The 15388-nt window shown below is 42.5% G+C and overlaps 1 protein-coding gene across 1 annotated transcript in view; it reads right to left on the bottom strand.

The window, feature by feature from the left end:
• The window catches only part of oxct1a (3-oxoacid CoA transferase 1a), a 55942-nt gene that overhangs the window by 15997 nt on the left and 24557 nt on the right, over nucleotides 1–15388 (bottom strand). The window contains exons 8-13 of the mRNA XM_023802934.2: nucleotides 13467–13574; nucleotides 11914–12028; nucleotides 10568–10662; nucleotides 8601–8649; nucleotides 8286–8358; nucleotides 3323–3398 (exon numbers count right to left, since the gene is read on the bottom strand). Of these exons, the coding sequence (XP_023658702.1) occupies nucleotides 3323–3398; nucleotides 8286–8358; nucleotides 8601–8649; nucleotides 10568–10662; nucleotides 11914–12028; nucleotides 13467–13574 (516 nt within the window). The remainder of the gene's footprint in view (nucleotides 1–3322; nucleotides 3399–8285; nucleotides 8359–8600; nucleotides 8650–10567; nucleotides 10663–11913; nucleotides 12029–13466; nucleotides 13575–15388) is intronic.

Below are 15388 nucleotides of genomic sequence, written 5' to 3'. Positions count from 1 at the left end.
CAGTCTTGGCTGTAGCCCAATCACTGACGCGGTGTATTGATTACGGAACAGGGGAATTGAATGTTACCAAGTGAATTTCTGGCCGGAGGGTGAGTTGGGGTGAAATGGGGGCAGGGAAGGAGAGTACCAGCAGGCCGGGGAGTTTAGAAAGATCTAAGCATTTATATATAAGTCATTCTGGCTAAGGATGTCTGCCAAATGCCACAAATGTACATGTAATGTACGTCACTGTTAAGACGCCACATCTCCATAATTATCTGGATGTTGGCATGAAGGGGTGGCACAGGAAGGCGGGGGGCTATCATTGCTGCCTCACACCTCTGTTGCTTTGGCTCGACTTGTGGGGAGTTTGTGTGTGGAGCTTGCATGTTCTCCCCATGTTGTTGTGGGGGTTCTTCTGGGTTCTCTGGTTTCCCCCCACAGTCCAAAAACATACTAATGTGACCTTGAGTTATGGGACTGTTATGTTAACGGCTGTGAGTTGGTGCCTCATCCTCGGTTATTCCCCGCCTTGTGGCCATAGCCTCCGGGATAGCGAAAGGACTTTCTAAAATGACAACTTTATGACTGGGGAAGCCAGAGAAACATGAAGCCTCATTTTAACGAATAAATGGAGCGTATACACTTAACTGTGTGTGACCAATGAGGGGAAGGCAGAGAAAGAAACCCTTAATAGGATAAAACACAACAGATACAGCTGTATCAAACAGTCCAGTGCATAAAAACCTCCACTGATATCAATAAGGAAAAGGAGTGGTTATTTTTAAACTTCTGATTGGACGTCTACTCAAAACAGAAAACACCTATATTTGGCAGTATAAAAAAGTACAAATTACAACAAAAAAGCATAATGGGATTATGATAAAGATTACTGTAGAGATTATTCAAAGACAGGCTAAAACACAGGGTCCTAGTCACTGAAAACACCAGGGAGATCTGCTACGATGCTTCTCAGTTCCATATTTCAGCCCACTCTGGACTAGGAAGGATGCTACAAAGAGACCAAACATTTCACCTTCTTCCTCATCTGCTACTGATGCTTTTTCGGCTAAGAACATCTTGTGTAGTCATCCTTTCAAGCATATGTTGTATGAAATTCAATACGAAAAACTGCCAGGCTTTGAAGCCGAGGCGCTGACACCCCTTCATGTTTTCTCCATTGTGCTGTTTGAGTTCCATATTTCCGGGTTAATGCTAATGCATATTCACCATATCGACATACCCCTCCCTGAAAGATTGCACACTTTGGAAACAAAGTTAGCAGCAAGATGGAATGCATCACAAACCATGTCCCACGATTTAATTTCCCTTCATTAACCTGTTTAATTTATGTATTTAAACCTCTGTCTTGGTTCCCTAAATATTTTATGTTTTTTTTTCCCCCCAATCGGCTTTGGGGTAAAATGTTTGTATGACTATGCTAAGAGTATAAAGCTGTCCACACAGTGAACTATTATTAACACAAATCATGGAGCATATAAGCAGGTCTCTCTGCCATTAGCAAATGAAATTCCAGTAAGTTTTAGGGAGAGGATTTGGGGAGATATTGGAATTCATATTAGACTGGCAAAAATAAACTAGATTAAAATGGAGGGGCGTTTAATAAGACTAGATATTTTTTTCCCAATAAAATTACCTGAAGAGAAAACAGACTCAATGCAGTATAAAATTTCAGTATATGTCACGAGGGTCAGCATCTGTTCTCATTGCCAGTGAGTGCAATGCATTTTGACTCATACAAACTACAGAAAGGTACGGCAGAGTATGTCCTGCACTGCCTCTACATTTAGGCAGGTGCTCAATGTCCCTTTCAGCGTCCACAGATTACATTCATGCATTTGCCCTCAAAAGACCAGTACAATGTAGAACCTGGAGATATAGCATGTACAGAAGATGATTATATTGATTGTCACTTTAAGAGAAAACTGGCCCCAACAAGTCCAGAAAATGCAAAAACAAGTTCTCTGAGAAACAACAAGTAATTACAATTAACATTTACGATACTGAGTATGTGAAAAATTTAATCTACATGTTAATGAATGTTTGTTTCGCCAGCAGTAGCATATTATTACTTCTTTCATATACCTATATGAGTACTTTTTCATTTCATGCTTTATCCACAGCTCAATATTGATCATTTTGTTCTTATGCATGAAAAATATAGTGTTGCAGTGACTGCATGACATGACCACAATCCGCAAGCAGTCCTTGACATTTTCGCTACTTCCAGAAGCTCAATTTCAAGGCCACCATACTTTGCCTTAAAATTAATCTCATTCTCAAAATGTACAGAATCTAAAACCTATTGCTTTGCATAACCTGCACATCTTAAACAGCATCACCAAGAGGAGAGTCGGGCAACCAGTGTCATTTAAAGGGCCACTAGAGGCTTTCATTAACCTTACAGGTGGCAAGTAGTTCAGTGACATTATAGCCTGTTTCAAAGGCAACATATTCAACTTGTGAATTTCCTGCAGCAATTTTCTTGCACACTCGTGGCTAACAATGAAATTCTGGTGAGCAGCTACCAGATGAATAAATGTAAACCCAAGACGGTACTGCTGTAATCTTTTAGTTAGGCTCTTTACAACTCCATTTGCAACATTTAATTTCAAGTCAGAAAATTACCACAACTGCCTTATTTTCTTCTGGCTAACTTTTACAAAAAAAATAGTTGTTTACTCGTGTGCAACAGACATGCATCCATCACCCCATGTAGAGCTGCACGTAACCAGAGACGGGAACGGCAGAGAGCAGGGTGGGGTATGTCATCGATGGACCTGGATAGACTGCTGTCAGACTGGGGCGGTAAAACAGAACAGCCAGAGGGAAGCCACACAAACAGAAATTCCAAGCGCACACCGCTGTGAGCCAGATATACAGCCGCAATCCTGGAAGTGATATGTAACAACATAACAAACCACTGATGACCCCCGATAAATCAAGCCTGGCTCCAGCTCTAAGATACAATGTTGCTCTAATGATTCTCTGGAGGGCATGTGCAATGGGCCTTCGGGTGGGCCAGCATCGTGATTGGCTCCTCCATAGAGGTTGGCCTCCTCTATATACAGGTATGCAAACGCAAAAAGAAAACAAACCTCAATTTTAAGGTCTCAATATGCACCTGAGCTTCAGCACAATTTTACAAATGTCACCAGAGAGTTAGAGTGCATATGGTGTCACTTAGCCTTGTTTGTGAAGTCTATCAGGTTTGCTTTTCAACATAAGCACTTAATTCGGCTAATAATCTTTTCATTAAAACTTCCATAAACTTTACAAGACTTGTCCTTAGACCTTGCAGCACTCATCTGCAGATACTAACCGGAATCATCCAGTTGGCCAGGTCTCCGTACTGGGACACCTGCATGGCTCCCAACATGGTGAGGTTGATGTGACCCCTGGAGAGAGAAAAAAAAGATCTATCCATCAGTCCATCCATAAGTCAAGCAGTCCATTGGTTATTTATGAAGTGAATCAATCAAATCAAATGAAGCAGGTAACTGTGGCAGCAACATTGCCACAATGTTACAATGCAACAATCTGAATTATCAAAAGGGTTCCATTTCATTAAAAACAATCTTGAATTGCCCTATCAAATTGGAACATCACATACACGTTTTTAAATGACCGGTATCTGCTCTGGACAGGTGCAGTCCATACCGCTGGCACTCCCCAGGGTGAAGCTGGCAAGCACCAGAGCGGAGAGCGAAGTGTCACCGCGCCCAATCGCCTGCAGACTGAACGAGGTCACCTTCTGAGCGCCTCATGTCAGCTCCATGTGAAAAGCAGCCAGTCACGCTCATTATCCCGACAGCAAAGTAGGCTCCCACTTCGGAGAAAATGACAGTCAGCTAGCCCAGTGCTGCTGGTGGCCACCCAATCAGAGGACAGCTATTCTCAGCTCCCCGACAGGGAGAAACGAGAATCAAATTAAACCAAGATGAGCCATGATTCACATGTCAGCCCCATGTCTAATTTCTGAACCAACAGCAAGAAATAAAAAAAAACATGTGTTTCAAGTGCATTTCGTGTGCATATATCTGTGAACCTGTGCTGAGACAGGGGTCTAACCATCTCACAACATGCTTGGAAAAAGTCAGGCCTTTACACTTTTTCCAGAGATAACTGCAAAACCTGCTCCATTAAACAAAAACTAAATGGGAAAAAAAATTCAAAATATTTTGCGATTTTGGGATTTTCCATATTAACAAGGCTCAAAGGAACCTCAAGTCAACTACAGTCCAATTGTTTTTTTGGCCAAACCATACAAGTGCTGGTACTTAGTGGCATGAAATGGCATCCCCCCAGGACCACAGTGTGACATTCAGAACGCAAGTGGCTTTTTATGATACTTAAAATGCAAAACACAGGACAATGAGAAACGGGGGCCGGACACAAGTATATTATATATGCTGACAATGAACGATATGGCAACATAAATGTATAGCGTCTGTTGATGTCCCATCAAATGGTAAATAATAAGGTACAGTGACCAGTGCCAGTGCAGGGGGAGGTGTGAGTAATCTCAGGAAGAGCCAGAGGATAAGGCAGGCAGTGGGCTATTCAGTCTCCTGTCCTTATGTTTCAGGTGCTATACAGTACAGCTACTTTTCCATTTACCGTTCTAGTCTTACGGACAGGGCCATTAATATGGGGGGGTGGAACAGGTGTGAACCGGAGCTTATTTAGGGCTGCGTGTGGGCGAAGGGGGGTGTTCAGCATAATACCGAAGAACGGTAGGTGGTATGCAAGAACTGTGGGAGACAAGAATGCCGGCTCTATATTGTACAATGTTAATTGGAAATAGCTTTCCTGGAAAAAACTGCACAGTAGACAGACTCTTAATATGTCTTACAGAGTTGGGTAGCTCACAAACTTAAGCAGCACCACAGTGCAAGTTGGGCACAAATCCAGCTGTCAAAATGACAGAACAGATACAGACAGGCACTGTGACAGAGTGGTGAAAGTGGTTACCAGTGAGAAAAGAGTTTACGGACCATGACTCAAGCTCACGTTGCTGGTAGCTGGCGTCAGAAAGACACCACGTTCTGGGCGGTGTTTGCCGTTGCCAGGCCACTGCGATGATGGAAGGCCGTCTTAGTATGAAGTCTGGCGGAGTAACGCTGACTGTGGCTCTCACGGCCACAGGAACATGTTTGCAAGTGTCACTGACCTTTGCAAGTAAGTGCAAAGCATCAAAATCCAGCGATTCTAGGCTGGGAGATGTCACAACATGCTACCAGCACTCTTGGACAGAACAGAACAAGAGACAACGTAGAAGAAAGCATCCGTTGCCATTTCTTGTCTATAAATTATGAACACCATATTCGCTCCTAGAGTGCAAGCTGTCCATGGTTAGCAAACTCTACCTAGACTTTCTTTTATTAGTGTTGTTTTTTGTTCTCTATAACCCAGGGTTTGTCAGAGTGATTGACCATGAGTCCTACTGAAGGAACTGCACAACTGACAAGGAGGTCTGAGAGGGAACTACTGAGAAAGAGTCAACAATTCAACCCAGTACTGTGCTAAATCTTGGTCTTGACTTTTTGCTCCACGAATCACAAAATCACAGCTAGATCAGCTGTATGCAGAAATCAGAAATGCCATCTTTTGCTGCTCCTGTAACATTTAACATCAGTTCTTGTGCAAAGTTTTTCTGACTTTAGCAGACAGATTGGAAGATGAATCTAAGCCCATTGCTGTATTAATTTATGTGGTGTCAAAATGAAGAAGAAAAAAAAAACTATATTACAGTGTGGTAAGGGCCAACTGTAAATTCAGAGCCAGTTGTCTGGTACTCAGTGGATAAAAACAAAAGTAAATGATTGGTCCACTATGGGGAAGTGGAAACGAATCTCTACTCTGAATACATGAAGGCAAAATGACAACAACAGGGATAATGAGCAAACCGAGGTATAAATAAGAATGGAACAATTAAACAGGCAGTGTCTGCACTCTGCTGTCCTCATAAGTAGAAAGCTCTCTTTGGCACATGCATCCATATAAATCACTGAATGCTGGTGTATCCTTTGGCGTATTGATATCATAGTAATGGGACAGCCATGTTAAGGGTTTGAAAAATCCCTTTTGGTATACAGGTAGTGCGTGCTGTGCATATGAAATAGACAACTTACAAAGGCAGGAGATGCAGTGCTGAAGGAGACAGACTAAGTGTCTGCAGATCCAGATTTAAAAAAAGACACATTACCAGCCAGTCTTTAACTATGACAGTTCAATAACCTTGGGTGTCGTGAGTTTTATTTTTGGTATAATGGCAGAATGTATTAGGGAAAGGATGAAATGACAATGCTTAAGCGAAATATATTTATTATCAGAGAATAAGGCAACAACTGGTTAACTCCATCGGGAAAGAACTGAATCCAGACTGTGCAACCGACCCCCACTATGGTCGGCAAATTTTTATAGTCGGGGGAATGTGTCTGGTGGGCAAATTTTATCGTCATGGAAACCCCCACCAGCCCCATCACTACCACCCCCCACCAATGCAGTGGACCTTGCTCTTGTGGTGCTGATGGAATTTGTCCCTGGGGGAAAAAATAGTTGGGGACCACTGGCTTAGACTCTATTCATCTCTAAATTGCGATATTTCTGGAAATGAGGCTCACCTGCTATGACATCACAGGTATCACCTAGTATGTCTTTCAGCAGCTAAACAGGTCATCAAATACAGTACTGAGCAAAAGTCAAAGAACATGTTTAACGCCATCTGGGTCAGTATATACAACTTAACATAAGAACATATGCAAATTAACAATCACACAATAAAAACTGACTGAAATTTCTTCTGTGCTCCAACAAGTTACTGGAACGTTGCTGGACGGCTAGATGGACACCACCTCAGGTCCCAAACCTCTTCTCAGAGGCACCTCAGCATTTCAATTTCATCACCAGGTCTCCACTTAACTTAATTAGTTAAATAACTCAATGAGGTACTGATTAGCCAAACAAGGCATGCTAGTAGTCAAAGGAAAGACACATTGGTAAATTTGATAATTGGTGCAAATACGGGAGCGAGTTTAGGAGACGATTTGAAATGACATATAATCATAGTTTTACACCAACATGAATAACATTTAAACTTAATTTTCTTTGACTGCCTAAAACTTTTGCACAGTACTGTAGGTGTACTGAATACCTCCCATGAAGGACAATCACTAGGCTATCTTTACAGTTACAGAAAATCAATGAGAATACCATGTATGCTCCAGAATATATTTAAACCCACCCCTGCCCCTCCTCAAAAAAACACCATCTTACATATGCCAGGTCACGTCTGCTGAAAGGCAGATGTGCTATAAATTATTACACGGTTGGGACCGCAGAGGAGATCAGCAAGCTGGACTAACAACACGGCCCCAGGTGTCAATGAGTGGACCTCCAGAATGGAGACTGTTTCACCACAGGAGCCCTGAAACGGTGACCCACCCACGCAGCACCATGAGGGTACGCCGGACCAAGCCGATAGCTTGACATTGACGTTCCGAAAAGCCGCTTCCCGCAGAATGAACTCAATCCCCTCTGACATTTACCTGGACTGCATGGTTCACATCTGATAGAGAACAATGAGGCCTGAGGGCTTTCCGTCTGTGCCGGGTGTGAGATGGGGCCACAATTAAAGCACACACCTGTTCTGAGTAAAACAAAAAAGTCCAGGAATGCGCGCTCAAGGCTGACAAAAACTGAAGCGTCCTCATCTGCTTCCCTTTGTGCTGCCTCCTCTAATATGACACCACACAAAATCAACTATTAAGCCCATTTCTGGTCCCCTGCCTAGGAATTACGCTTTACTGATTCTCATTGATCGGCACACCGTTCTGTGAAGTTGGCGCGATACCCCACGGCTGTCTGGAGGGAAGACAGGTGCTGCTAAAATCGCCGAAATATCTGCCATGGCAACCAGACTGGGGTGGCTGACACGTGCACACTCCGCAAAGGCCATTTCAACAAAAGCCATAAACAGTATATTCACATTTCCTATCAAAACCGGGCATCCTTCAATTAAAAAAAACAAAAAAAAACTGTCAAACCACAACACAGTATGGCATTCATGTGCTATTAAATTAAATGAACCACTTCAATGTATGAAGACAGAGAAAAAACCAACCATGAAAGAAAACCATTTTGTAAATGCATTCACACTCATGGGAATATTGTTTAGAAGTGATTGGCTTTGCCACTGAGGCAATAACAAAAAATTCAAGCACAGTAATGAGAGAAATGAGAAATGAAGACAATCCCTTCAGCATGGCTGCAGGACGTCTTACCCCCTGATCATGGCGAAAGACTCGTCGCTAGAGAAGTAGGAAGCGCCAGGGAGCACGGTGACAGTTTCTTTGCCTGTGTAAAGGAGAGAGGGGTCACGTCAAAAAACCACTCCCAGGGGGGTTAGGGTGGTCTCCTGCTGGGAGACAGGCACGTCACACTCCAAGTGGCCGGCCAGGCTCACGCCGTCCCCCCGGTCCCCCCTGTGTAACTCTGAAGGCAGCTGCTGGGCTGCTGACTGATTCTCCTTCACACAGTCTGTCTGATGAAGGGCTCCGTTCAAAGAGTCTGAGGGTGACTGAAGGGCTCTGAATTACCGGCATTGATGAGATCCGCGTCCACCTGGTCCTCCGTGGGGTAGGGGCCCTGGGGGAAAGACAGAGCACGCGGCCTTATACCTTCCAATCACTCTGATGGGAGTGTGCCTATGAGCACCTGGAATCTAGTACTTTAAACATCTGCCCTTGCTTACCAGTGTACTGTGGCATTGAAATGCATGATGTCCATTGGTTGGTGGCCCAACAAATGAAGTACTATAGAATCTATAGAATATATTCATCATCAGAATTCTTACATACAAATGGCATTAAAGCTCCTTCATGGGAAAAAAATCTTTGTTTAATTACTTAAATTTAAACATTAATTCAGAAAACTATAACTGTTGGCCATATACAATCATATATGCATTTGAGTCATGCAGTAATAAACAAATCTAAGGCCCTGTTTTTTGGATGGGGGCCACCGGAATACCCCAGAGGGGCCCAGAATGCTCAAACCCTTCCTGTTCTACTAGGCCAGCTCCCACTGTAGAACTACCATCCCAGTTAAACTATCTCATCTTCCATAATGAAGGGGCCCTCTATCATTGTCTAAAACAGCTCCAGTATGCTTGCTTGTCCAATCACAGCTTTGTTCTTCTCCTGCTTCCACCTGGCCCCACCCCCACAGGAGATCTGTTATTTATATTCAAAACCATTATCATCCAAATTATATAAATTCCATTACCCCCTTCCCTTTCATTTATCTCCATCAGACTGAACGCAGGACCACCTCACCCAAGCTTCCTCCCTCCCTCTCTCTCTTCCTCTCTCTCTCCCCTCCCTTCCCGTTTTCCGCTCTCCGCCAACTGGTTTATTGGAAACCTCAAGAGAAATGCATTCATACCAACTCGAATTTTATCACTGGAACCTCATCCTAGACAAAAGCCATTTCCACCCCTAACACTGCCAGAGCCATAAAAGTCACGAGAACAAGACCGCAAATGGTTCTTTATTAGAAATGACACTGATTTTTCCCTTCCCCAACCCAATGGTACATTAAAGATTGAAATTATGACTGACAGAACAAAAGATCAGTCTAAAATGCAATTTGACATCGCCCCCCCCCAATTTCAAACTGTCATTTGTTCAATAGCTGCATTCTCTCAAGTGAGCTTTCTCATTGTCATCAGAGCAGTGTTCTCAGTGGGTCCTCAGGGACCCAGAGCCAGTCCATGTTTTTGCTCCCTCCGAGCTCACGGCCAGACAGTCTACATTTTTGCTCCCTCCCAGCTCCTGGACCGGATCAGGAAACACTGCTTTGGAGCATTATTTCCCAGAAAGACATGTTCAGTTAAAGGCGCTTTCATGTAAAACAACTGAAAATTACCCCCCGTCTACACGGGAAATATAACACAACACTCCACAGCCTCCCACAGCATTCCCCCTCGCCCCGACAGCAAAAACATGTATAATCCTGCAGCATGCTGCTATACATACGCCTCTCAGCTGAAAGCGCCTACTGAACAGCCACTGAGAGCAGCAGTAACATTGTGGCCTGTCACATTCTCTTTGTAACATTCTTCCCATTCTCACCCAATCACGAACATGAATTAATCCCATCACAGGTCTCCCCCTCAACACACAGCAGACGTGCCAAAGTGTAAAGATGATGGGGGAAGAATCCAGCTGTTAAGCCCCCCCACCCAATCCAAAATCAACATTGCCAAGCCAGTCATCCTTATCTGCTATACAGTACCTGCAGGCGACTGCAGTGCTGCTACAAAGCTGCTACAAAGCTGCTACAAAGCTGCTACAAAGCTGCTGTCATTTGTTCTATTTTTAGCACTATTTTTGTCCTTCCTACAAATACTTGGTATTATGCCATGACCATTTACTTATGGAATGTTGCAAAAAAGTTGAGTAACTAGCAGTAACATTATGGTGCAGCAATCAGCATACAGGTAAAATTGGGGAACAGTTTTCAGTGTAGCAAAAGGAAACGTCTTATTTTGGGCAATGCTTACCAATCCCAGAATGCCATTCTCACTCTGCAAGTGGACCTTGATGTCAGGCTTGATGAAGTTGCTGGCCAGCATTGGAATCCCAATTCCTAGGTTTGCTGATGCCCAGGATCTCTTGTCAAGGATTTTATAGCCACATTAGAAAAGAAAAAAAAAAAGTTCTATGCCACCATAGCAACCAAAAGCACTATGGCTTATCAAAATTCATAAAAGCTGAACTTGCATGGGAACTTGATGGGCGCCCTTGATGACTGCAAGACACAGTAGGTCACGACCAATGTATTGGTCGTACGATTAAGCTGGATCATAATATGGTCCCACAAATTTATGAGCATTGGTGGAAAATCCACCAATAAAGCACTGATTAAGTCTCTTTAAACATTTATTATGAGGAAATAAGCTTTCCTGCTGGGGAAAATTCTGAGCAGACATTCGCCCTACTCTAACTTACCTCTCCTAGCCTAGTAGTAGTATTACTATTAAGGGAAATTTTTTCCGAGTTTTATTTACATTGCTTATTTTAATGTAATGTCAAAGATGGACAACCAGCATCAGACATCTACGTAGAGGTAAGAACCCTCTACCTTTCCTATACTGAACAAAAGAAAACATTTTTGACTAACCCAAAAACCACCACTAAGAGAGAAAACAAAACAGCTCTATGTAATGCCCTCCAAAGAGTGTGGGAATTAACACAACCAACAATAAAAACCAAATATACAACACAGAAGTAACTAAAAACCAGAAAGGATAGGAAAACTCAATCTTACACCAAGTCTCACATAAATATAGATGAGGTGTGAGTGATCGATTGGGAATGGAGGCATTGTATCATTACCATAGCAACACATTCAGACTGAAAGTGATTTGTTTGTGTGTGAACACTTTGAGTGTGACGATAGCGAGTTTCTACTGACAAACTTGCATAATCTTACGTCAATCAGACATTGCTTAATATTTCTGGTGCCTGTTTAACTTTTCACCAAAACATCAAAAATATATAAAATTATATTGCCTGATATTATCAGTTATAACAATTTTTAGCACCTTAAAATCTGCCTCATCTGTTTGGCTGTAGTAGACAGAGATCATACTCTATTAAAATGTAGGCACAAGGAATAATATGCATCTATGGTAACAATTTCCCCAAACACTTCAAAATACATTTCTTGCGAAGGGTCTTATTTCTCATGCATAATTACTCTCCTCACTTATTTAATCATTATAACCCAAGGGGAAGTTGCTTTCATGGACCAGCTGAAGGAGTAAGTGACCAACAGCAAAAAGGGGCTTCGTGGGCAGTTAGGGAGGAGTCCCCAGCAGAGAGATGCTAACATGCTGAAGGATACCGTACATTCCATTCTCAAACTCTAGGGCGGCTCGTCGAATGATTCGCTCTCGGACGATGTCGGAATCTTTCTTCGGCTTAGGCTTCTCTGTCTGGCCTTTTTTAACAGTCCGTTTCTGTTTGAAGAAAAGGGGAATCGAGCATAAGAACAACGTTGAATCATTATTCCCCAAGGAATAACGCCCCAAGGCGTCTCTTTATGAATTAGCAGAACACTTTCACACAGAGTGAAAGTTTGTTACGTGAAAATCAATTTAATCTAAACAAACAAACCTACGAAGCAGGACTGTGTCTGAGCAGCAGATATTGGATGAGAAGGAGATCGTTTTCAAAAACATCTAGCAGGGGTGGAGAGAGTGAACCCTGAGCCAACGCAACTGAAAGACAGAATGCAGAGGCAGACGGATGCTGACCTCATGTCGGCTCTGGTTATTGAACGAGTGCCTCTCAATAACACCCACTCCCTAAGTTTTAGGCGAGACTTCACTTCATGCAATTCCCAAAGCGCGAAAGGAATCCTCTAATCTAAACCGGTGCACCAGCCTGGGCAGAATAGGGATGTGATGGAAAAGCAGAAACTTAATGTCTCAGCACAAGAAAGAACATCATGGGGGGGGGGGGGCAATTACTGAACATTAACCCATATCAGTGTCAGTGATTAGCATACTGGTGTCATGAATAATTCATTTTTGTACTAATAGGAATTTCACGTTTGTCTTCACGTGTTGCTGTTTGATCCCATAGACATGCTTTGCAGTGGAAGCAGATTGCTGCATACCCTCATTTACTGGCCCATTAGGTTAAATGGACAAAATTAGAAATCCAAACCTAATGTGATAAAACTGCTTGGTCACACATAGGATTTAGATTTTTTTTTGATTATTTAAACACATTTAAAATGTAATGAAGTCTTAATATCTAAAAATTACAGTGACTACAGATTTTAGAATGCATTACTAAGCAATCAGCATCGCAATTACTGACTCTTAAGCTTATCTGCCCATCAGATTGTTTTTAGCTTTCGGTCTAAATCTCAATTTAGTTTTGTTTTTAAATGTTTAAATGCTGCCTTCTTCTCTCTGTATTCAACTTCCCTCAGTGGACGTCGACAGACATGGCCAGCATGGATGCCCCAAACATGGACAACTTCAGGATGCTTGACCTCTGTATCTGTATAATATATCTAATACTATTCCCTACATGCAATACTATAATCATACGTGTGACACTGACTGAACATCGTTTGAGCACTACCTGTTTCAGTTGCATTTTCTTTTTTATAGTTTACTGTGCTGTGAAAGTGTTTAAAAATTATTTATTGCATTATTGTGTTTACTCATTATTGCATTATACTAAATTTGCTTGAAGATCAGAAACAATTACATGTTTCATTCCCATTTATTATTATTGTATTTTCATTTTAAATGACCTATTTGCCACAGCATTAACTGGATAGTTGCATAATCAGTTTTGTCACAGTCCAGAAGACCCATAAACTGGCCTACAGCAGGAGCGAGAAGGCAGCAGCGCTCATTGCTGCCCTTGCAGCCTCACCTCAATCCTCTTCTCATAGTAGTCACCCTTGACGATCCTGTGCACATAGATGCCGGGGATGTGGATGTCCTCCTCGGCGAACATCCCGACATCCACGATTTCCTCCACCTAAGAGGACGGCAAACACACAGCATATTAAGTGCGCGCAAAAAAGGACCCGTCCCGTAGCTGCGTGGCATCTGCTTAATGGAGATGAGAAACAGTTAGTGCTACTGCTAATTAATCATTAATATAAGGCTTCATGAGGCCATGTTCAACTAACTACTATAGCGTGCATGTTCAAAAGCCAAGAGAACCTGAAATTCCTTATTACCTGTTAAATTACAAGCATAAAATTCATGATTAAATGTTCTTTTGACTGCAGCAAATACATATTAAAAATTTAGTCCCAGCCATAAAAAAAACACTTTGTATACTGATGCATATCATAAACACCAGCAGAGCCCACTGAGAAGTGAAAGATTTAATGCAGAAGTGCAAAGACTTAAGTCAGAGATGACTAATAGATATGAAGCTGAGGCAGAAAGACACCCCTAGGTGGGTGTGAAGGCTAACAGTGCATTTGTCTGCAATTCCCTGCCACGATGCTGCACAGCCATAGTTGCACAAAGCCAGACATACTCAGGCAAGGCAGCTTAATCCCTGTTAATTTGTGGCCAGGATACAACCTGACAAAAAGCATGACAGGTGATGCGGCCCATAAACAGCACTGCCGATGGGAAGGCCATAAAGCAAGCTTATTGGTCAGTGATAAACTGGGGGGGGGGTGGGGGGGGGGCAGGAGTGGTTCAAATTAAATTGTAACTGAATGAAGGTCAGGCCATCGTAGTCACACTATGTTTGTTAGGACCACAGAGCAGAGATGGCTGCTGTTTCACGGCACTAAAGTGGCCATCAGACTGTCCAGAGTCTCACCTAAGTCCCTACTGCCCACAACCACAATCAACCACAAGTACTAGGCAAGGGGAAAAAAAAAAACAAGTGCCAATTTTGGGAAGACACATACACCCACATACAGCAACAATCAAAGTCTAACTTACAACAGTAAGCTTGCATTTTGAAAGACGATAAAACATTATTCTGATGTTTCCACCCATTATACTGCAACAAAGACACGGTGTTTGAATGTGACAAAAAATGTGGAGGGTATCAAGCTTATGAGCTCCATACAATTGATGACACTGGGGACTCAAGTTATCAATAAGCACCTAAATTTATTAGAAGGTCATTATTTTAACTTAGTCTGGTGTAATACGCTATTAGCTGTTCAGTCCTGGGCAGCTCTACACGTAATCTTGCAATCATTATCAGAGAATGACATAAACCCTGCATGCATTTAGTGGAATTAGATGGATCATTAATTAAAGTACCCACCAGCCAGAGCACGATAAGCTGTTTGAAGATGGATGGATGAATGAATGGATGGATTCACCTAATTAGGTAACTGAGGTATGAAGCTAAACACAAGGTGTCTTTGCGGTTCGGCATGTCTAGTGCTTCCTGGGTCAGCTTCTCTACTCGCAGGATTCTCAGCAGTGAAACTGAGCTCAGAATAAAGTACTTGGGCGTAAGTTACAGTACTGCAGAGATGTACTGTAAGGCGAAACACTTAAACATATTTTCCTTGTATACAATCAAGCATTAATAATCAGAATATTTGCAGAAAAATAAAAATTCCCTCAGCTGGCATTATGATAAGAGACAAGGCAAGGGGTGCAGCAAGAGACAAGTCCCTGCTATCATGGTCCACAATTCATTGGTCCACATAGCACTTCAACTACATGTCACCTACACAGCCAGAGATGCAACACCCCAGAATGACATTCCATCAAAACCAAGCGTTTTTTTTTTTTTTTTTTTTATCAAGATCAAACAGGAGAAACACAAGAAGGAAAATCCAAGAGCAGTGGTCAAGTGTGACT

The sequence above is a fragment of the Paramormyrops kingsleyae genome, chromosome 2, assembly GCF_048594095.1.
Source record: "Paramormyrops kingsleyae isolate MSU_618 chromosome 2, PKINGS_0.4, whole genome shotgun sequence".
Classification (NCBI taxonomy): Eukaryota; Metazoa; Chordata; class Actinopteri; order Osteoglossiformes; family Mormyridae; genus Paramormyrops; species Paramormyrops kingsleyae.
This window is presented reverse-complemented; position numbering and strand designations above follow the sequence as displayed.